General features: G+C 37.9%; 1 protein-coding gene across 2 annotated transcripts in view; it reads left to right on the top strand.

The window, feature by feature from the left end:
* The window catches only part of HSD17B12 (hydroxysteroid 17-beta dehydrogenase 12), an 83,241-nt gene extending 63,374 nt beyond the window's left edge, over positions 1 to 19,867 (top strand). Inside the window, exons 8-12 of one of the 2 annotated variants that reach the window (XR_015797024.1) lie at positions 5,256 to 5,337; positions 11,277 to 11,342; positions 16,848 to 16,887; positions 17,796 to 17,945; positions 18,074 to 19,867. Coding sequence is in view for 1 of the 2 variants with exons in the window: in XM_007429265.4 (XP_007429327.1) it covers positions 5,256 to 5,337; positions 11,277 to 11,342; positions 17,796 to 17,945; positions 18,074 to 18,178 (403 nt within the window). In the remaining variant the exon portion in view is untranslated. The remainder of the gene's footprint in view (positions 1 to 5,255; positions 5,338 to 11,276; positions 11,343 to 16,847; positions 16,888 to 17,795; positions 17,946 to 18,073) is intronic. The other variant, XM_007429265.4, reaches the window with a different exon arrangement.
* Positions 19,868 to 23,514: the final 3,647 nt, after the last annotated feature.

The following is a 23,514-nucleotide window of genomic DNA, read 5'->3' as shown; positions in this document are numbered from 1 at the left end:
ACTTGATGAGGTCATTTCTGCAACTTTAGATCAAATGCTATCTGCACCCCCTATTTTCTACTCATGTCTGTACTGAACCATATATGTGGTACAGTTTTCAGTGTGATGACATAGCCTTTGGCTTGATTTGAATGAGACAACAGTATTGTGAGAAAAATGAATCTTTGGGTGAAAAAGACAAGTTTCTAGAGGCCTCAGATGAATGGGATCGCCTCAATAAGATTGAAACATAAAGGAATGTGGAAGCATCCTTGAAGCTGATGTGAACCAGGCCAGTTGTAAACTCCTTATCACAAACATCCCCATAGCAAGCTAGGCATCTGCCCTGAGGGAGGATACCTTCTTCCTGGCATTTGGCACCTTGAACTAATTTGTTTCTTCTTTTCTGTGACACTATTGTTTTGTTAGCAGTTAACAGATAATAGAGGGGCAGAGAGTAACTTGAGAACCATTGCTTATTTAGGTATGCCTGCATCATCGTATGAATATGTATGCCTATACGTTTCTTTTCCCTTCCCCTTTTTGTAGAACTGTATAAATATCAGAGCATCCATTTTGCCTGCAGGGGAGTGCCTCCCACTAACTTCTGGTGGAGTCCCCCTCCAGTACGTACTGCTCAATAAACACTGCAGTGAAGCCTTGATTATTCTGCATTTGTGTCCTGCGTTTTGGTTCCACAGAATTATACACAAACTTGATTTTTTTTGCCCCATTCAAGCTAATTGCATGACAAAGGCAGCTTTCTTCTTATCATTTTATATTCAGTTGTGGAAACAAAGATTACTATAACAACAATGGGAGTAGTAAAGATACCATGTTTTTATAACCCTACTTTTTAAAAAAATTGATAAAATTAGGATATATCTAGTTGATCACTTTATGTATTCATGTTAGAGAAATCTAGTAAAAATATGTTAAAATTACATATGGCTATATGTTATTGTCCTGAGTGCTTCCCTGGTTACAGAGAAAATGTTGCTGTTTTGACTTGTGGCATTGAATTGGATCCTGCTGTAATTCCCCACTTTATCATGTGTTACAACAACAAAGAAAATCCTACAAAATCCTACATTCTTGGAAAATCTTAATAGCCATTGGGGATTTAATATTTAATCGAATTATTTTTTTTAAATAAACAAACTGTATTCCTAGTTAATTGGGCACTAGAGCTATGCTTTAATTCTAACACTTGTAAAAGCAACCAAGAAAAAACTTTCCCTCTTCTATGAGAGGAGAAGGATGATGCTACCAAAATACTACAAAACATGCTTTTATTATTTTTTGGGTTATTTTGTTTTGCTTTTTGTATTATGACTAATTTTGTACTTGCTTATTGTCTTTTTTCTTTTTGTTGTAGATTGAAAGCAATACAGTTTATAACAGAAAAGCATGCATCATGTAAACAGTTATTTTTCCTTTGTACTGATTATACTTATTACTCTGATTTTATGAATTGATCACTCAATCGTCTAAAAGTTATAAGACATTTGTTTCATTGTTGCCATGCTTAAAATGAATTATGTTAAGGCCGATGGCAGCTAATCTTGAAAAAGCTAACCAGGATGGGACCTGGATAATACAGGTAGTCCTCAGTTAGCAACCACAATTGGGACTGGCAACTCTGTCGCTAAGCACTGCAATCACTAAGCAGAAAATCATGTAACTGCAACAGACTTATGACATCACTTCCCCTTCAGTTATTAAGCAAGTCATCGCTTAAGTGAAACATCACATGGCCATGACCTACAATTTTACTTCCTTGTTCTCCATTAATTCTGCTTGTTGCAAGCCAGTTGGGAAGCATGCAAATGGCAATCACGTGACTGCAGGACACTGCAATGGTTGTAAATGCGTGCTGGTTGCAAAGCACCTGAATGATAATCACGTGACCTCAGAACTCTGCGACAGTTGTAAATGCGAGGATTGATCACAATGCTGGTTTTTACACTGTCATAAGTTCCAACAGTTACTAAACAAGGTAGTCGGTAAGCGAGGACTACCTGTACCTGTATGAGAAACCACCAGGAAATCTCAGGTTTGTAGCCTAGACTGGGAAGTTTTTTTTGTTTTGTTTTTTTAAAAAAGGACAGCAGGGAAGAAGGCAGTGGCAGCCAGCTTCTACAATGTTGTCCTGAAAACTGCATGGCTATTCTATGCAATCACCTATGCAGGAGTCAAGCGCAAGGGTTTTTTTTAACAAATTACCTCTGACGTTTTTATTTACATTGTATATAGACTGCATAGTTTTAATAGTATTTTCAGATATGGATCTTTTAAAATTACTACAAATTGTTTGGTCTTAAGTTTTAGCATTCCACATTTAGCCTTTTAGTCTGACTTAGTATGATGTCTGAACATTACTTGTATGTGTTTAATTAGTTTACCAATATCAGAATATTTGCTACCATAAAAACTTGTTAACAGTGTCGATAAAGCTGTATTTCATTGTTACCATCCATACATAATCTGTCTACTTGTTCATAAATCGTAAGTAATACCAGATCTTCCATCCACTGGATACTTAAGGCCATGAATTTGTCTTTCCAGTGTTGAAGAACTAATTTCTTGGCAATAATAAGGGCATGGAGAATCCTTTGCCATTGCCCAGCTGTCAATTTCTATGTAGTAGGTATGTAGTTCAAAAGAATGTATGGATTCAAGAATACTAAACTTTGTCTCAAAGTGAAATTAATATATATATATACTTCTTCCCCAAACCTAATAACTTTAGGACATTGCAAAAACATGTGTTTAATGGACTGGTATTTTGATTGCATCTCCAACAACATAAGTTACAGTTAGTCCTTGTTTAGCAACCACAATTGGGACCAGCAACTCCGTTGCTAAGCAAAGCAGTCACTAAGTGGGAAATTACATTGCAACTGTGCTTTCCTGCTCAAAATTGACAAAAGGAATCAGTTTCACTCCTTTGGCTTTTGTTTGCCTCCTAAGTACTCACCCCACCCTTTGGAATGCTCACCCCAGGGCTGGGATAATTAACAAGGGAATTGATGTTTGTATTTATATTTATTGGAGGGGAGAGGATTAGAAGACAGTAAGCAGTAAGACAGCACACAATGGGGAATACACATCAAAAGTAATGTGCAGGCACTGGCAGCTGTGAGTGTGCTGTGCAAACAGCCCAGTGTATTCCCTGTTGTGTGCCTGCTTACTCTCTTCTAATACATTCCTCTCCAATCTCTCTACTCTGCCTCCCCAGAAAATCATGTACATATTTGCATCTTAGGAACTGATAGAATAAGTCAAACCTGAAACTTCCCAACAAAGTTGGCAATGGTTCATTATGTAGATATGCAGTTCTCTTAGGCATTGGATCTCAGTCTAGGATCTTCTGTCATGCACTATTTGAGGCAAATTAGAGTAAAAAGGATGAAAATTCATCCAGGCAAGATGGGAATGGATACTGACTGGATAGTGATATAACCTGATCATGAATGGAGTTATGCCTTGCTAAATAACCAAGTGTGTAGTTGTGAATATTCCTGGACTTGTTTTTCTGTGTGAAGATGCAAGCATAATTAGTGATGAAGAGTGCTTTTTGGCTGATTTGGCAGCTGCAATCCTCTCTCTCTCTCTCACACACACACACACACACATCAACTTTATGACAGTGCATTGATCTCATCAGTCTGTTTTTAGAGATACTGGTAGCAGGAACTAGTGGTCTGATCACTTTACAGTTATTCAATATTTATTTTATTTATTTATTAAATTTGTATGTTGCCCATCTCCCCCTGCGGGTGACTCTGAGCGGCTCAGAATTAGAGTAAAACTCACAAACAGTTAAAAAATAAATACCCACATTAATTAATTAAAAAGTCAGGCTATATACAATGAACCCTATACATAAAAAACTAAAAACATTCAAGATGACCGGGGGGGGGGGTTAAAATCAATTACCCCACAAGCCACTTCCACTGGTGCGAGCCCCCATCCGGCCCCCAGGCCATCTGGCATAGCCAAGATTTCATGCTCTTCCTGAAGGCCATGAGAGTGGGGGCACACCGCACCTTGGGTGGTAAGTTGTTCCACAAAGTGGGGGCCATGGCAGAAAAAACCCTCTTCCTAGATCCCACTGGTCGAAATTCCTTGACTGGTGGGGTCTGCACTATGCCCCTTCTGCTGGACCGAGTGGGGCAGGCTGATATAACGGGGGCGAGACAGGTCCTCAGATAACCTTGTCCTGTGCCATGAAGGGCTTTAAAGGTGATAACCAACACCTTGAATTGGACCTGGAAGCAAGCTGGCAACCAATGCAGCTCGCGTAACAGCAGTGTTATATGGGCCCCCCAGGGGCCTTCAGAACTGTCTGCACTGCTGTATTCTGTGCCAGCTGTAGCTTCCGGATACTCTTCAAGGGTAGCCCCATGTAGAGCACATTGCAGCAATCCAGTTACATTGACTACCTATTCATTTCTGAGCCCATTTTCATCTGCTAGTATTAATTTTTAAAGTCCAGAATTATTTCTGATCAGGTTATCTTGGACCACCTGTGTTTGTATATATCTTCCTGAACCATTATGTTTAGAAGATGGGGTCCCACAATATTGTCAGTCACTGAGAGTATTAGGCTGATATGTATAAACCAAATGGTTTTCCCCCCCATCTCTAGAAATATTCTCAGTTCCTTTCTTATTTGCCCTTGAATTATTTATTATGCTATATATTTACCTGCTTCTGTTTGATGTTTCTTTTTAATTGGGTTTGTACATCTGATTTCATGTTTTAATGTTGTTTTGCAGTAGTTTTTACTTTAAACTTCCTTGGGAAAATAATTTACATTTGAATGGCAGTTACAAATACATTACACAATAGCTAATTATGACTTTTTAGTAGGGATTGTATGGTTTTTGTTGTTGTTGTAACAGATGAAACAGCTGCTCACCTGGGAATTATATACAGTGGGCATTTCCTTTGTGCCTGTGGAGTCCCCTATTGGTATCTGTGAATATACTTTTTTTGTGTTTCTCTGTGTGTATAAACATACCTAGACACACCTAGACCCACACACACACACTTTTTTAAAGTATATGACTATGCACATTTCATAATGAAACACGAGCTTTTACTTACCTGCCACCTTTATTCCCCAGAATGCCACAGGGTCCCACATGAACCCTCTATTTAGGTCCTTTACTGCGTTGCATGACACAAGTATCGCTAACATCTGTATATTTTGAGTGTTCTACTTTATTTCAACGATTGTTATAATTTATATTCTGTCTACTTTTTAGGTCCAAGGGAATTATAATTAATGTCAGTTCTATGTCTGGAGTAATACCATTTCCATTTTTGAATCTTTATTCAGCAAGCAAGGTACGTATATGGGGAAAACACAATTGTCTGTAATTTTTTTCATTCTTCAGCTGAACTGGATGGAAGGGCAAATGTAATATTTACAGTAGTCCTTTTAAGAGGATAAAGACTTCCTTATTTCACAGAAGTGAATACAGGGTCCTTGGAATTAGGTCTGTTTAATTCAGTTTTTAAAAAGAAATGTGCCTATAACTTTGTTGGTGTGGGACAGCCTTAACTGTATTTAAAAATATAGTTGCCTCCTTCAGCTTTGGGCAAGGAGTCTTTACAAATTTGGGTTGGCTTGAATGCTACTGTTTTAAGGAAGTATTTTGATGTGAGAGGAGTTCTTAAAACCTGCCAATTGATTTCCTATTGTAATTCTGCATGAATGTATACATTTTGATGTACATTAAGTATGTTTATAGTTTTTACTACTTGTAGGCCAATTCCAGGTTCCGGAAGCCTGGCTTCTTTCAAGTGATCATAGCGAAGATTAGTAGTAATTTACACTTCAGGCAACACCCTAAACTACAGTTATTCTAAGACCAACCTTTCTGCTATTCTGGCAGCCACATTAGAGAAAGGGATAGGGGAACATGTGAGTCTGGTGTACTAATTATATAAAGTCCATTCTTAGCCATGGAGGCTCACTAGGTAACATTGGGTCAGTCATTACCTCTCTTTCAAACCTACTTCACAGGATTATTGCGAGAAAAAAATTGGAGGAGGGAGTGCTTTGTTTTTTAACTGATATTATTGTTTAAAAAACATGAATCAAAATTATAAAATGCTAAAGTAGCATTGTATAATACATTTTTTAAAAACTGTAACCAACAAATATGGAACAAATACAAAAATACCTCAATAAACTCAGAGTTATATCATTTTTAAAAAATAGAGCTCAGTTTTAAGTAACAAATTAAACCTTGACCACACAAAATCATATTGTCCAGTCTTTCCATTACATTAGTAGACAGCCATAGGCTGAGAGTGCACACATTTCTTCCAACCAACTTCTGGCATCTGTTATACTAGCGGCTTTCCAAGAATACATTATTATCCTTTTTGCAATATTCTAGGTGCAAAAGATCCAAAGTTTTTCATAAATAAAAATATTCTGAATTTTAAGAATATAATTTAACAACACATTGACATCTTTAAATGTCATCTCCTTTGCTGAACCCTTACTGACAATATTAAGCATGTTAAACTAATATGGAACAATTAGATCACATCTAAATCAATGTGTTAATGTTCCTTCAAATTTATTATGTTCCCTACATAAAAAGGTAGATAACCGACCCTTGTTGAACATCCATTGAGGTGACAAGTAAGCCTGAAAAAAAGTTCATAAGAGACATATTTAATATTCTTAAAAACTGGAGACCTATTAAAATGGGATACGCCAATTATTTGTTCCATGTTTCCTGTAAATTAGCAGTTATTTATCTTAATAAAGTTATTCAATTGTTGATGTAGATGAATTGTGGGATCAACCTCTAAAAATCTTCTTCTAACGTATTCAGAATTATAGGGCTTTCCAAGGTCACCAAAGCATCAGCTCCGAATTGGGAGAATAACAAAAGTTTAAATGAATATATTGCTATTCAGGCGTTTTTGTAAATTCTTGTAAAAATATAATTAACAATGACTAGCTCTAGGGTATTAACCCCTTGTTCAGTCCAAGTTTAAAAACAAACAAAAAACCATTTTATCACTATTTGCAAATAAGAATTATCCCAGAGAGTCAGTTTGATGCTGGAAATGCAGTTCAATTCAAACTACAGACCTGAGCACCTGCTGATTCAAAGGAGCCAGATAATGATGTTGTGGTTATTTCAATTATGGTTCATATTCAAGCTCATTTTCATTCCTCAACCCCCACCCCAATAAAGGGACAGAGGTTAATATATATGCCATATGACACACGTAAACATCTGGAAGATTAAACTCCTGTTTTCATATGGGAATCACACTTTACAAAGAGAGAACCTTAACATCTGACTATACCATAAACTGAATAACTAACTTATCATCTTGTCTGAAATATCTAAATGGGATTAACATAGGTATCATATATACCAGTCTTGAAGTAAAATTCATATTCAGATTTATTCTTTTACCATCTGGATTTTTAACCATTGATTAATATGAGTGTTAATCTGAGTTACACAGTTTACAGTATTCATATCTACCAATAAAGATGTTTATCTTGGAATTATTCCCAAATGTTTAAGACATTCCAGTCAATAAACCAACTCCCATTTTATACATCACCTTGAGCTACTAGTCAAGGCAGGGTATAAATCTAAACAATAATAACAACAGCTGCCAAGAGTCTTGATTGTGACAAGATAGAAATATGTTTCATAAATAAATAACAATTACAGTCATTTTCACCATAGTATCTCTTCATTATATATATATATATATATATATATATATATATATATATATATATATATATATATGACTTCTTTGACTGCACAGAGCCCTTGTTGGGAACCTTCTGTAATGGATGTGATTTTTGGTGGTATGCTCAGAAGCTTTTCTCTTGCTTTCCCCTCAGTTCTTCAACTGCTATAACAGTTATTTTGTTATGAACCCTTTCCTTGCTTTGTTGAAAAATGATCCTGAGGATCTATCCTATTAATTTAATTTATTTTATCTGTTCTTATACTCTTACTGTTTTTGTTTTTGGCATTGATTTGCATATTTATATAATTTCAAAAGAAATTAGATACAAGATACATTCTTGGTTAGGAAGCTTTCTTATCCCACCCAAGTGGTTTTAATCACTGGATCCCCATTCTGCAAATGCTTCAAATGTGGCAATAAAGTTGCCACTCACAGATGAATAGTCATTCTGCTTGTTCAACTTGGAGAAGGACATTTTGTAGATTTGTGCATTCTTTGCCAAGTGCTCATAAAGACTATTTATTGTAGTTTGCACTACAAGGAGAAATTGTTCTTCTCACCTTAAGGTGCTCTTGTGGGCTACTGAGTTAATAGATACCATAGTGAGTAACTTCAGAACCATTTCTGTCAATTCCAAATAAGCTCTTACCATGGGTCAATTAACAAACCAACTGTTAATACAGGTAATCCTCACTTAATGACTTCCCTGTCTAGTGACTGTTTGAAGTTACGACAGTGCTGAAAAACTAACTTTACAACTGGTCTTCACACTTATGACGGTTGCAGCATCCCGCGGTCATGTGATCACCATTTGCACGTTTCACAGCCAGCTTCCAACAAGCAGTCAATGGAGAAGCCAGCAGTGAAATTGCAAGTCACGATCATGTGATCTTTTGCTTAACGACCATGGGGAAAAGTAAGTCCGGTGCAGTTACGTGATGTCTTGCTCAGCGATGGTGTTGCTTAGCGATGGAGTTGCCAGTGCCAATTGTGGTCACTAAGGAAGCAAGGACTACCTGTACCAGTACTGATTGCATTGCTACAGCAATCAAATTGCCTTTAGATTTTAGGCAATCAGAAAAGTTTTGCCTTCTTACATTAGGCCATTATAGGTTGGCAGATCAGGAACAGTTCTAAAATTGACATGGAGTTATGATCAGTGCCCATTTTATATGCATTATAACATTTATAAAATATAAGTTATTTTAAACATGACTCATTCATAACTTTCATCACCCCCTCCAACTGGCACAACATTATCCAGAACTTCTGTCTAACACTGCTGACGGAGGTACTCTGGAAATATAGGAGACCTTGCTGCAGATCTCCTCAATACTCTCTTTCTTTTGTCATACCAGTGACTTCCATGCTGTTGAATATCATGGTGAAAATTTCACAACCTAAAACAGAAGTGAGAATTCTGCCAGAATAGATCCCTGTATCAGTATGGAGACTGGCATATGAGTTCAGCTTGTGAGCATACTGTTTTGATGTAGAAGGTTATTGATCAGATTTGGAATCTTCAACTTGTAACCAGCTATCTATTTCTTCAGCTAATCAAAGCATAGGCAATCACTCTGGAGCATCCCCATCAGAGAATAAGTCTTATACAGGACAATTACTGAGAATTGCTAAACTTCAGGTTGTTCAGTCAACAGCATATACCCCTCTAGTTGTATCAGGTTTAGCAGCAGTTTTGAAGTCTGCCAAGCAAACATGGCAAAAACAGTTTTATTACAGGTAGTCCTCGTTTAGCAACCACAATTTGGACCAGCAACTTGGTCATTAAACAAAGTGGTCACTAGGTGAAACTGTGACTGTGCTTATGAACGTACTTCAGCTTTCCTTTGTTTTACAGACCTGCAAAGGTCATAAATGTGAGGATTGGTTGTAAACTTAATTTTTCATCACTGTTGTAACTGCAAATGGTTGCTAAATGAGATAGTACACTAAACAAGGGCTAACTTACAAAATTAGTTGCTTTGTAACTAAGCATCTGCAGTCTCTCAATAAAGCTAAAAAGGAACTATGTAAGCTCTCATTCAAGCATCCAACACCAAATTTATTAGTTGTGAAAGCATCCCAGAATTCACCCAAAGGCAAAATACATTCAAGATCATTGGATAAAAAAGGATGCAAGCTGGATTCAAAAGGAAGGAAGGCATAGGGTTGTACCAAAGTTCTGTCTAGAATTCTTAGAAGTAGAAAAAGCATTTTGTGCCTTCGAGCCTGTATTTTTAAGCTTAGTAGCATATGCTGTAATCAAGAGAATGCTCATACATCAGAATGCCTGATGAGTATTTTACTCAGAACATGGGAAAGGTGCATTAAGTCCGACGTGTCCATTATCATTTGCTTGCCTTGAAGAGCAATATCACTGACTCAGTTACTCAACAACGACACACCAATGGAAGCTCCATCCTGAGATGGTGCACTATTCTGACTTAGGAGACCATGGCCTTAGCTGTTTTTGCTGAGAAATACAACACTCATTGCCCTTAGTTTTACAGCAAATGAGGTCTCAATCCCAGAACACTGAGGGATGTATTCTCTCATACAGATAGGGAAAAACAGCGCTGTATACTCCCCATCATTACTGCTCATAACCAATGCACTGCATTGCCTGGATCCTGTGGTTATGAAATTCATTTTTATCATTCCTTGATGACTGAGGCAGTCATGATTCTGTGTTTGCCGAGGCAAAGTAACCTTTTGCAAAACAATCTCAAGACAGCATTCATACATTTGTGGTATGATATGAAGTGATGAACTATTTGAGCCCTTGGCCATTGCAAACATTTAGCTTCTAACTTGTAAAGTAGTTTTCTTAGCTGCGGTGATCAGAATCTTGAACAGGAAAGCTCTGTGCTCAGGGCCAATCCACTTTATATTGCTTCATGTAGATACTCTGTGTTTTCAAACTTGATTTTCTTTCTTCCTAAAGTAGGTACTACCATTTAGGAGGCTTGCTCTCTGTTGGTACCTACCCTGTAAGTTGCTCTAGGCTTTGAGGACTGCTACACTGATATAAGAACTGAGGGAAAAACAGGAGACAAGCTTCTGAACATGCAAACTGAAGCGTTTTGTGCCTTCGAGCCTGTGTTTGGCAAATGCAAGCTGCACATCCCAAAAACTCCTGTGTGACTGTACAGGTGATCCCTCAATCTAAAGTATTGTAATCTAATCTAATCTGCACGTTATATTCATGCTACAATACTAATCTAAAGTATTGTAGCACAAATACAACCTTGAGCTTTATGACTCTTCTGGAGTATATCTCCCTCTTCTGTTTAGGGAATATGAACAATCTACTGATGATTATGAATGTATTTAGCTGACCATGTAATACAAGATAGATACACTGGTATTATTCACATTGGATCATTTCCTTACAATACACAAAGTTCTTAGTTTGGAATGCTATTTTCCACACTAAACGGTTATCATTTCTGGCAAGATATGCAAAATTTACAGTATATAAGTTATTTGTACTTACATATTGTACATTCATAACATCATGTTTCTTTACATATATTTAGGCTTTTCAGAGTTTCTTCTCTCAAGCTCTTGGTGTGGAATATAAAGACAAAGGTATCCTTGTGCAGGTTAGTAAAATGGATCTATTTTGATACTCTTTTTGTGTAATTAACCTAAGACTAAAATCCAGTCCAAAATTCTGCCTCATCTGAAATGCAATTGTAGGTACCATTGCCAAAAGAATTTTAGTAGGCAGTTCCTTGAATCAAAGTATTTTCATTATAGTGCTGACGTTATGAAATGCCATCTTTAAAACTTTATTCTGTTACCCATCTGGCTAACAGAGAGCTTTTAGTTAATTTGGATGAGTTTTACTTGCTTTTACTGCTAGTGTTGTATGACCATTTTGGAATTCTATTACTACTTTATTTGTGGCTGCAAATGTCCTTTGAGCAGTTGTCTGAGAGTTGTAGGGTCAGTTGGTCCCTCCTTTTTTGGCTAAAAGCTGATATTGCATCTTGGAAAATGAGGTTAAAATTTAGCCCCCTCTTCTTCACCTGCCTCCACAATAGACTATTTCCATTTTCAGGATTTTCTAACATCAGAAAACTCCAAAAGAGAGTGTAGTGAAAATTTAGAAGAGTCAGAACAGCATTGGAGGCAAAGGCTCTGAAGACATGCCACATCCCCAGTTGACAACATTTTAGAGCAATTATTTACCTCTTCTAAATAAATTATTTTCCACTGCATGCAGGAAGATGTTTTTAAAAACATCCAGAAGAGGATCACTGTGGCTGGGATGCAAGCTATGTTGAAAGTGTTGGTTAAGAAACAGAGTATAAATAATATATATTTATTCCCTGTCATGGTCAGACCACTCTCTGGAAACTCTACAGTTCTCTGGTGCCACCCCCTACCACAGGGAGGCTAGACCTGTTAGATTGGTCTGCCCCAGGGGACTAATGGACCCAACTGGGTTTCAGAAGGAGCTTGGAGTTGTTCCATGGTCTGCTGCTTGGCCTGACTGATGGCCGCCTGGAATGAGAAGGCAGCTGGGGCTTTGGATTGGATTGTGCTTCAGGATCCTGAAACTCCCCTGGTATACAGAGGAGCTAATGGAGGTGAAATAGGAGAAGAGACACCTAGAGTGCTGCTGGTGAGTGACAAGGATGAACCTGCTCAAACATAAGCTAGAGCTGCTATTAGGGCCTGCCTTGTGGCAGTAAGGGCAGTGAAACACATTTCTCTGCCTTTATTACATCTACAAATAGCCGCTGATGGCCTTGTTTTGGGTAACCCAGTCACTCCTTGGTGGGAGTGATTCTATGGTTCACCTATAGATTGATGTGAAGAATATGCTAGGCATCTGGAGGATAAAGTCAATTGGATCATCTCTAAGTTGGACTCAGGTCTTGATGAGGGTCCTATGGAGGTTACTGGGCCAGGTCTGGCTCATTTACCTGCGAAGAGTTTGATCCTGTCGTCCTGAGGAAGTGGACAGGGTCCTCAGGACTGTTAGCTTGTCCACCTCTGTATTAGATCCATGCTCCTCCTGGCTGGACACAGTCACCCAGGAAAGGGCATGTGGTTGGGTTCTTGTGGTAGTTAATTCCTTTTTGAGAGAGGGAGTGGTCCTACCATCTCCTAAGGAGGCGGTGTTTTGCCCCCTCCTTAAGAGGCCATTGCTACACCCCACCATCTTGGACAATTTCTGTTCAGTTTTCAATCCTTCCTTTTTATAGAAGGGCCCAGTTGATGTTGAAGTGGGGAAGAAGTCCAGACCGCAGCCCTCCTTTGTGGGGGGCTGTAGGGCTTGATACTTTCTGCCCTCCCCTACAAAAAGCCGCTGGGTGAGGTCATTTGGTTTGGGACTTGACACCTCTACCCCAGGCCACCTGAGTGATATTATGGAGGTTCTGTCTCAGTTCTTGGAGGGGGTGCAACAGGCTTCAGCTCAACCCAAGCAAGACTGGATGGGGTGGCACTGCCCCAAACAGACCCAGTACACAATCTGGGAGTCCTCCTGGAGCAGGTTGTGCATCAGTTGCACCCATTCCTGGAGTGGACAGGGGGGCTGCTCTTGGTCACTCATGCCCTTGTGACCTCCAGATTGGACTATTGCAATGCAGTATACATGAGGCTTCCCTTGAGGAGCATTCAGAAGCTTCAGCAGGTAGCTAATGGTGTTGGGGTTTTGGTGCATGTGAAACCACTGCTCTGTGAGCTGCATTGCCTTCCAGTGTGCTTCTGGGTGCAAAAAAGGCACTCCTCCTGGGCCCCATTAAAGGATGCTGGTAGTTACCTTTAAAGTCCTTCATAGCTTGGGACCAAGCTATTTATGGTTTCTTCTCTCCCCAGTTTTTCTACCCGTCCTACCTGGTCCAGCAGGAAGGGCATGCTCTGGGTGCCATCTGCTAAGGACTGTTGGCTGGCGGGGCCCAGGAGGAGTGCCTTTTTTGCTGTGGTGTCCACCCTGTGGAACATCATTCCACCTGAGATTAGGTTCCCCCTGAACCTGCTGGCCTTTTGCAAGATGCTAAAAACTTGGTTTTATGCCTGGGCCTGGGGCCCAGAAATGTGATGGAGCCCATCTCTTGACTTTGTTGATGGTTATTTTATGAAGCTCAGCTGTCGTGTGTTTTTATTTTACATTATGCATTTTATTTGTTTTTATTTTATTGTAAGCTGCCCAGAGTCACATATGTGAGATGGGTGCTATATAAATCTAATCAAATCAAATAAATTCTCTCCCTTTTATGAGAGAATTCAGTTGTTTAATTCTAGAGTTATTGCCATTCATTTTTAAAACTAATGTTCAGTATACCAAATTAATGAAATAGACAACCTTTACTATTCTCCAAAACTCACAAGGTGTTTATATACTAAGTGGTGAAAAGGCACTGTTCAGTATAGTTGCAGACATGACTGTCACATTATCTATAACACAGTTCTGAACTGCATTATTTATACTGCAGCACACAGTTCACTATACTGCAGAAAATAAGGATCCAAAAATAACATTTATAATACAGTGATGACCTGTTCTTGAATTATTTAACAGCATTTTAAACAGGTAGTAATTTTTTTGGTTCTGATGTGACTTCAGAAACTCAAGCAAGAGAAATGCTACAAAATTAGTTGAAAACTATTTGTGCATTTACCTGTTTTTTGTCATGACCCTTGGCATTACTAACTTCAAATTCTTAGTCCTCCATCACAACCTTGCCAGATTTGAGTGTTGTAGCTTTACTATACTGAAGTACACCCTCTCCTCATTTAATGACCGCAATCTGTTCCTTAAATCGGAAGCAAAATGGTCACTAAGTAAAATGGTCACTAAGCAAAGACGTGACACAGAAAGAGAGAGAAATGCTATGAAGATCACTGGTTGCTGCATCTCATTCAGATAAAGTTCTCGCTTACAATGTCCTGTGCCTGACCCATTTTTTTCCCCCTTGCAGGGCAGAGAGATTGCTTGGACAAGCTCTCTCTTCTTGAGCTACTTTTCTCTGAACCCAGTGCTTCACTAAAAAGTGCTTACCACTCACCACAAGTTAACAAACTCAGCTCTGTGACCTTAATCAATTGATTAGAACCCTCAAGCCAGCTTGCACTGCTGACTGAAACTGACCAGACCTTAATCAATTTCACACTGAAGGCTTTTGTTGTCAGGCACACAAAATCTGGTCCTAAATGCGGCATTGCAGGGAAAATGATTTTTTAAAAATTACCATTGTATTTGCAAACGGTCAATTGCAAATTGTAATTTGCTAAATGAGGTAGCCACTAAACAGGAGTGGCTGTAAGAGATAACTTTGATTATATATAAAACTATAAAAAAAACTATCTAGATAAATATTAGTAAAGAGCAATAGATTTCTTCACCTTGGGAAAACATGAAGATCTGAAAAAATGCATCTAATTTAGATTTAGATCAATAGATTTAGATTTAGATCAAACTCTAAAACTCTTTTATTTAATTGAAAAAGGGTAATTCCGAAATATTTGCTGATATGGAATCTTGTTTAAAGTAGCATCCTGAAGACCAGTTTCTAAGTGAAAAATTGTATAATGATACCACTTGTAGCAGTATTATAGTATTTAATATTTTATCCTTTGGTGCCACCCAGTGTGGTAACTGAATGATACAATTGAAGACTAAAGCTGCATTTCAGTATACCTTAATACAATGATCCTAGTTAGTTAATCCATGATATATAAGTTTTATGTGCACTTAATATCAAATAAACTGAGTTGTGTTGAACAAAGGAGGCATAGATGATTTAATGTTGCTTCTAAATCATAATGACTTATTGTGTCCAAATAAGCCAGTGAGCTAGTTTGTTAGCTTAGAAGTCCAAATTGTTTGAGTATAATAAGCTATAATCTCAGGTTTCTATTAAAACTTATTTGATTGTTTTACCTGCTCACACTAATGGGAAGTATAACAGACTATATGCAGAAGTGTGCAGGTTGTGAACATTGTGTTTAATAAACCAGAATTCTTGACTACAGAATTATGTAGAAATACAGCTGTTTTAAACAGTTTAAAACAAGTTTTAAACATTTGACAGCATATTGGTGCGCATATCAAACTACAAATAGTCCTCACACAACAATGGAAGAATAATGAAATTCACACAGTGGAGGAATGGATTGTGAAAATGTCAGAATTTGCAGAAATGGCAAAATTGGCCTATTTGGTCAGAGGACAAACAACGAACAAAAACTTTTTGGAAAGACTGTAAACCTCATATGGACTTTTTGCTGAAAGAAGAAAAAAATGAATTGATGATTTATAGATTTGAAAATTAAGAAAGTTGCAAACTAAATGAGGGGGTGAAGGGATTTGTAAAATATTTAAGAGGGAGGAAGGACAATAAGAATGTTATCTGTTGAAAAGAAAGTTGGAAGTCATTTATATATTTTTTAACTTAGTTTTCTTTTTCTTTTTCTTTTCTTTTCTGTTCTTTCTTTTTTTCTTTAGACTTAGCTTTTATTATATCAAAATTCTTAATAAATATAAAGAAATAAATAACTACAGGTAGCCCTCATTTAGTGACCACAATTGGGACTGGCAACTCTGTCATTAAGCAAAGCAGTTGCTAAATGAGAAATTACATGACTGCGACTGTGCTTTCTTTTCCTCACTCCCCCGCCCTCTGGAATGCTCACCCCAGTACTCGGATAGCCTGCTCAAAACAGACGAGACTAATCAGTTTCACACCTTCCACTTTTGTTTGCCTCCTAACCACTCCCTGCCCTTTGGAATGCTCACCCAGCTAGTGCTGGGATAATTTATCAAGAATGGAATTAATGTTTGTATTTAAATTCATTGGAGTGGAAGGGATTACAAGAGACCAAGCAGGCACACAGTGGGGAATTCCCTGGGCTGTTTGTGTAGCACACTCATGGCTGCCAGCACCAGCGCATTACTTTCAATGTGTATTCCGCATTCTGTGCCTGCTTACTCCCTTGTAATCCCTTCCTCTCCGATCTCTCTGCTCTGCAAGGGGAGAAAAAAAAACTGACAGGAACAGGACAGTGGGTACTGACTGTATTGGCAATCATGTGATTGAGGGATGTTGCGAAGGTCATAACTGTGGACAATGATCGTAAAGTTTTTTTTTCAGCACCATTGTAACTTCAGACAGTTGCTGAATGAGGCATTTGGTAAGCAAGGACTACCTATACATTTAACCATGTGGTTCTTACCATAACAGGCTGTCACCATGGCAGTTTGCATGCTTAAATTGGTTTGTAGCACATGTATTAATCTGTTGTAAATATTAAATAAGTCTTTAAGGCAATATACAGATCCAAACTGCTAGACATAAATAAAATAAAATAAATTTAATGTTGAAAATGTGTGTTCAATCCTATGAATAATATCAAAATGTCTCCATTATTATAACTATTTCAGTGATTTTTCTAGAAATCTATAATGATAATAGTCTTTAATTACCTAAATTATTGTGTTTTCTTGATTGGAAAATGGGATCTTTTACATCTTAAACCTGCACAGATTTAAGAACTGGAATCTGAAGTACCTGTCAGCCTTACCAGGTAGACCGGACAGGAAACATGACTAGATAAGCTAATTCTACTTTATTGTAAAGCTATATTAACAGAATCTTGCAAATCTGAAAGTACAGTTCTCCCGCCATCACCTTTACAGACCAAGAACTTAGGGAGAGTCCCTTCTGAGCCTCTTGCTCTGCCCACTATAAAGCTGTGGGCTGTACTCTCTCTTATGTGACTGTTCCTTAGGCAGCATTTCGTCATCCCATCTCTCAAGGTCATTGCCACATACCGTTACAGTACCAGAATTGATTTGAAAACAATTACTGTTTCATCTCTTCCAGCCTTTTCTGAATTGCTTTGTCATCTTTCTAAAAAACAATATATATATTTGACAATCAATGGAGATTTTCAAAGTTAATCACCCATAATGATGAATCATTAATATCTATAACTGTTTGATAGCATGTAATATTTGGCATGACTTTTATTTCTTGATATATTAAAAATCCAAGTGACCAATTTCTACGAATGAGAAAACCATGTTCTTTCCTTTTCAGACTGTTCAACCATATTTCGTGGTGACAAAACTCTCTAAACTTCGTCGTACAAGCTTCTTTAAACCCAGTCCTGAACAATATGTAAAATATGCCCTCAATTCGCTTAGTCTTGAAACAGTAACTTCTGGATATCCATCTCATGCTATTGCGGTATGTATATTCAAAGAGAGGTTAAAATTTCCAAGACTGTCTATAACTTGCTTTAATTTATCAATACATTGATACCTTGGTCTTTAACAACTTAGTAACACGTCTTTTTCTCTCTCTCTGTTTCTTAGATGTTGTTTTTCAAGCATTTCCCCACATGGCTTGTAAGAAAAGCCATCATAAATACATTCTTAAAAACAAGAATGCACTTTTTAAAGAAGCTAAAGGAAAACTAAGCTAAATTGCCTTAACAAGATCCTTGGTATTTTTAAAATCTACATTCAAGCATCAAATACTTTGTCATGTGTTATATTCTTTGTATGGAATATTTTGAGGGAAACCAGAGACTGGCATGAAGAAAGAAAAAAATATATGAGAACAACTTCTAGAGTATCTGCTGCTCTGAAACCATTCTATTAAAATGTTTTGTGATACATAATTAAGTGTTAAACAATATTTTCAATTAATCATTTTACTGAAGTGCATCAGTTCATTTTGTTTCAGAAAGGTTCATTTTGAGAAAAGTGGTAGAAATTGAAATAGAACAATTTGGAATTTGTAACATATCCCCTGCCAATAATGGACTCCCATAGCTTACTGTATTTTAAACTAAAAATCTACTGTTATTTCCTCAATTTTGATATTTCAAGAAGTACCCCTTATTGAAATGTGTTTGGAATTTAAAAATTACAATAGATTGGCTGTAGGATCTTTGTCTTGTCAATGGGAGTGTTCTTTATGTGATAGTCAGCTTCAGGCATCATAATAATGCTTTTATTCTTTAACAAAGCTTAAGAAATATGGCTTAATATAATGGTAGCACTGATTTCACATGTTCAAATTTTTTTTTAACTAATGAAAATACTTTAAGTAAAATGGTACTTTGTGGGTCACGTTCTATCAAATATTAAAGAATAAGGATTGCAGCAACAGATGGGACATTCATTATCTTGATGTTGTATTAATATAAATGTCTGTGGCTTGGGCCCAGGAAGTGCTTGTGAGATTCCACTGATGCGGTGGGACTTCCCATTCTATAACAAGGTGAGGGAGCTCTTTAAGTGATATGAGATGTAGTATAGAAGACTGCAACCCAAAAGGTAATAAAACAAAGAAGGTAAGCATGTTTGGGCAACATGTCCTCTTGCATAAGAATTATTGGCTCCAGAATTAAAACGAGTCCTTGCAAATGTTGGTAATACATTTAACAGGAATTTGTTATTCCTTCATTGTAACTCAGCGAAATGAAAAATTGCCTTCTTGAGACTTAGAAATAGTTTTATCTACCTTTACATGAAAATTAAGATTTGGATTTTTAATTCCTTAAATCATATTATTATTTGTACCTTAAAAACAAATAAAATGAAAATGCTGTAACTTTCATGGGCTTCCTTCCTTTATTGAAAACTCACTTGTATCCTGAGCCTGGCAGGTATATTTATTGGAGGCTAGAGATAGCCAAGGACACAACCTTTGCCTGAGTGGAAAAAGGACAAATTGTGCACTACCATTCCATTTACTTTGCTTTATTGGGGGCAACTGCCTTTATCCGTATGCATACAAATAATCATTCTTGCAAATTAATTTGGGCATGTTTTATAGATGCTGGAGACCCTGTAATCTCAATTCTGAGTATTGTCCTGTGAGGAATAATTTAAGACTGATGTGAAAATAAATATGTGTTTAAACATGATTGCACATAGAAAATAAACAAAAACCGATGCAATGGTGCTAATTGGGAATGAGAAACAAGTTTTGTCCCAGAATGGGTGTATTTTTTAGTGGAGAGTTGTTGAAAGATAAATTGTGGCAATATACTCTGTGTCTATGGAATATCTGAAAGTAGGTGAAATATATGCTGGCATGCTTGTATAACAGTACATATTTATAATGAAATCTATAAACTTTTATAATTAAAATAAAAGATTTCTCTGAAGGGTTTTCTGTTGTTTACTTAGAAAACTGTTTTTATATTATTGATTCACAGTATAATAGTGATTGCAAAAGATATCTAAAGGACTTGGGAAGAAAAATGGGAAAATTAGAATTGGGTTTTTTTCTGTGTTTTTCTTTAGAATTGAAGGCAAGTTTTATTTTAATTGATAAATACAATGGTTAACATATGAAAGAATTGGTCTGTGTTTAGAAATATACCAAAATTAGAAAGTAGCAATAAAAGAGTAGAGAACCTTATTTTAATCCAGGCAAATTATCAGTTTCAGTCCATGAAAATTATATAACAATAAAGGATCAGAAAAGAAAGTGCTGATTGTAATAGTACTTTGGAGTCACAAAACGAGATTAGACATTTTGTGTGGCAAAAATGTGTATCTTGGGCCTTGGGATTTATATCCTCCCTTTTTGCCCATAAGGGTTTTTTATGAAAAAATTGAGGGAGATTCGGCCAGGCAGTAAGCTTTCCACTTGCCTGTTTGGTCCCCTGCCTTCTGCCAGAATGGACTGACTGCTGAGATCTTTGGCTCTTCATTACCAACATCTTGGCTTCCTAGCCTGACTGGATTTTTTTTCTCTTCCCCATCTTCTTGGCTCCCAGCAGCTTATTCTTGGCAGTGGAGTAAGGGGAGTGATAATGTCTTTCAAAACAATAAAAGGCTACTTAGATCAGAATAGACATGAAATCTCACAAGGGAAATGAATTCATTATAAAACTGATGATGGACAGATGACATGGGATGCAGGCAGTGAGAGGAAAAATGACACGATTCTACATTCCAGCTCTCCTAGCTCATCTCTGGTTTCAATATTTCTCTTAGTTTTGTTACAGTCACACTATACAAGCCCATTCTTTTGGTGAACGTCAGTAAATTAATAACAGGGCATCTATTTGGATCCTGGAAAAATGGACAGCCTGGCTTGCATCTCTTGAAATTTGGCTAGATGAAGGGTAACGTGTAAATTTTCACTTCATGTATGACCATCTCTAGCAGCACCAAACATACAGTACTGTGCAAAGGTTTTAGGTAGGTGTGAAAAAATGCTGTAAAGTAAGAATGCTTTCAAAAATATATATTGTAATTGTTTGTTTATCAATTTACAAAATGCAAAGTGAGTGAACAAAAGAAAAATCCAAATCAAATCAATATTTGGTGTGACCACCCTTTGCCTTCAAAACAGCATCAATTCTTCTAGGTACGCTTGCAGACAGTTTTTGAAGGAACTTGGCAGGTAGGTTGTTCCAAGCATCTTGGAGAACTAACCACAGATCTCCTGTGGACGTAGGCTGCCTCAGATCCTTCTGTTTCTTCATGTAATCCCAGACAGACTCGATGATGTTGAGATCAGGGCTCTTTGGGGGCCAAACCATCACTTCCAGGACTCCTTGCTCTTTATGCTGAAAGTAGTTCTTAATGGCATTGGCTGTATGTTTGGGGTCGTTGTCCTGCTGCGGAATAAAATTGGGGCCAATCACACACCTCCCTGATGGTATGGCATGATGGATAAGTATCTACCTGAATTTCTCAGCATTGAGGACACCATTGATCCTGACCAAATCTCCAAATCCATTTGCAGAAATGCAGCCCCAGACTTGCAAGGAACCTCCACCATGCTTCACTGTTGCCAGCAGACACTCTTTATTGTACCACTCTCCAGCCCTTCAGTGAACAAACTGCCTCCTGCTACAGCCAAATATTTCAGATGTTGACTCATCAGTCCAGAGCACCTGCTGCCATTTTTCTGCACCCCAGTCCCTATGTTTTCATGCAGAGTCGAGTCGCTTAGCCTTGTTTCCATGTCAGAGGTATGGCTTTTTGGCCTCAATTCTTCTATGAAGAGCACTTCTGGCCAGACGTCTCCGGACAGTAGATGGGTGTACCTGGGTCCCACTGGTTTCTGCCAGTTCTGTGCTGATGGCACTGCTGGACATCTTCTGATATCAAAGGGAAGCAAACATGATGTGTCTTCCATCTGCTACATTAAGTTTCCTTGGCCAACCACTACATCTACGGTCCTCAGCATTGCCTGTTTCTTTGTGCTTCTTCAAAAGAGCTTGAACAGCACATCTTGAAACCCCAGTCTGCTTTGAAATGTTTGCCTGGGAGGGACCTTGCTGATGCAGCATAACTACCTTGTGTCTTGTTGTGTGCTCAGTCTTGCCATGGTGTATGACCTGTGACATGCAACTGTCCTCCACAACCTCACCTTAGTAGCAGAGTTTGGCTGTTCCTCACCCAGTTTTAAGCCGCCTACGCAGCTGTTCCTGTTTCAGTTATGACTGTTTCAACCTATATATGAAAGTGATGACCATTAGTGCCTGCTTGGTATAATTGGTTAATCATACACCTGACTCTAATTCTACAAGATCCCTGACTTTGTGCAAGTGTACAAAGTGTGCAAGTGTAAGAATTGATGCTAGTTTGAAGCCAAAGGGTAGTCACACCAAATATTGATTTGCTTTAGGTTTTTCTTCTGTTTGCTCACTTTGCATTTTGTAAATTGATAAACATAAATGATTACAATATATATTTTAGAAAGCATTCTTACTTTACAGCATTTTTCCACACCTGCCTAAAACTTTTGCACAGTACTGTAGTTTGAGTAAAGAAGAACTATCAGACACGTCTCATACAATATGAGAGATTCTGTTGCTATACCTCCCATCCTATTGAAGTATTCCCATTAGAACTGATGGATATGGTCTCTATGTCTACATTTCTATAATGGAATAGGACTCCCTTTGCTGTAGTCATGCTGGCTGGGGATTATGGGTTTTGATGTTCAACACACCAGAAGGGAAAATTAACTTTGTAGTGCAGGGGTGGATATCCTGGGACCCCCAGGACCCATTAAACTGAGTGAGTCTGTCTGTCTGTCTGTCTGTCTCCTTCCTTCCTTCCTTCCTTCCTTCCTTCCTTCCTTCCTTCCTTCCTTCCTTCCTTCCATGCAGCCCTTAGAACCCCCTCTGCGCATAATGGGACCCATTCAGTGGCTCTTTCCCACGGTTCTGAGGCAGGATATACAATCCTTGTTATTCACAGATTCTGTATTTGCAAATTCGTCTACTCAGTAACATTTATTTGTAACTGCAAAATCAATACCTGCAGTGCTTTTATGGTCCTTTGTGGCCACGTAGAGTGGTGAAAATTGTGAGTTGTCTGATGCATGTTCCCAGCTGTTTCAGTATTTGGTAACTCAGTGTTTGTGGTGACTATAGAATGTAACTACCACGAATAATGAGAATCCTCCACACATGAAAAATAAGTACAACTTTACCAAACAAACACTGTCCCAACTTTCTTGCATCATAAGAAAACCTCTAAAATCCTGGCCTGGCCCATGTGAGAGAATAGTCACGGTGCATAGAGGATCCAGTGGGAATCTGCCACTGTCTGCAAGCAGGGAGAACCAGAAAACAATGACCCGTGCTAATAACTAGTGTGTCTCTTAACACACAAGGTATACATTTCTTTATATATTTCCCTCCCACAATTCTTTGGAGGGCTGCTTCAATAAAAGATTGGACAGTATAATTCTAGTGCTTGGAGAGAAAGGGTAGTATAACATAGTGGCTTTATTGTTTAGTTTCGACTTAGTGCAGGCATTCTAAGACTGT

The sequence above is a fragment of the Python bivittatus genome, unplaced genomic scaffold, assembly GCF_059951505.1.
Source record: "Python bivittatus isolate LINGU-HERP-01145 unplaced genomic scaffold, Pbiv_v1 ctg000480_np1212, whole genome shotgun sequence".
Classification (NCBI taxonomy): Eukaryota; Metazoa; Chordata; class Lepidosauria; order Squamata; family Pythonidae; genus Python; species Python bivittatus.
Note: the sequence above shows the minus strand (reverse complement) of the source record. Positions and strands in the feature narration are given on the sequence as shown.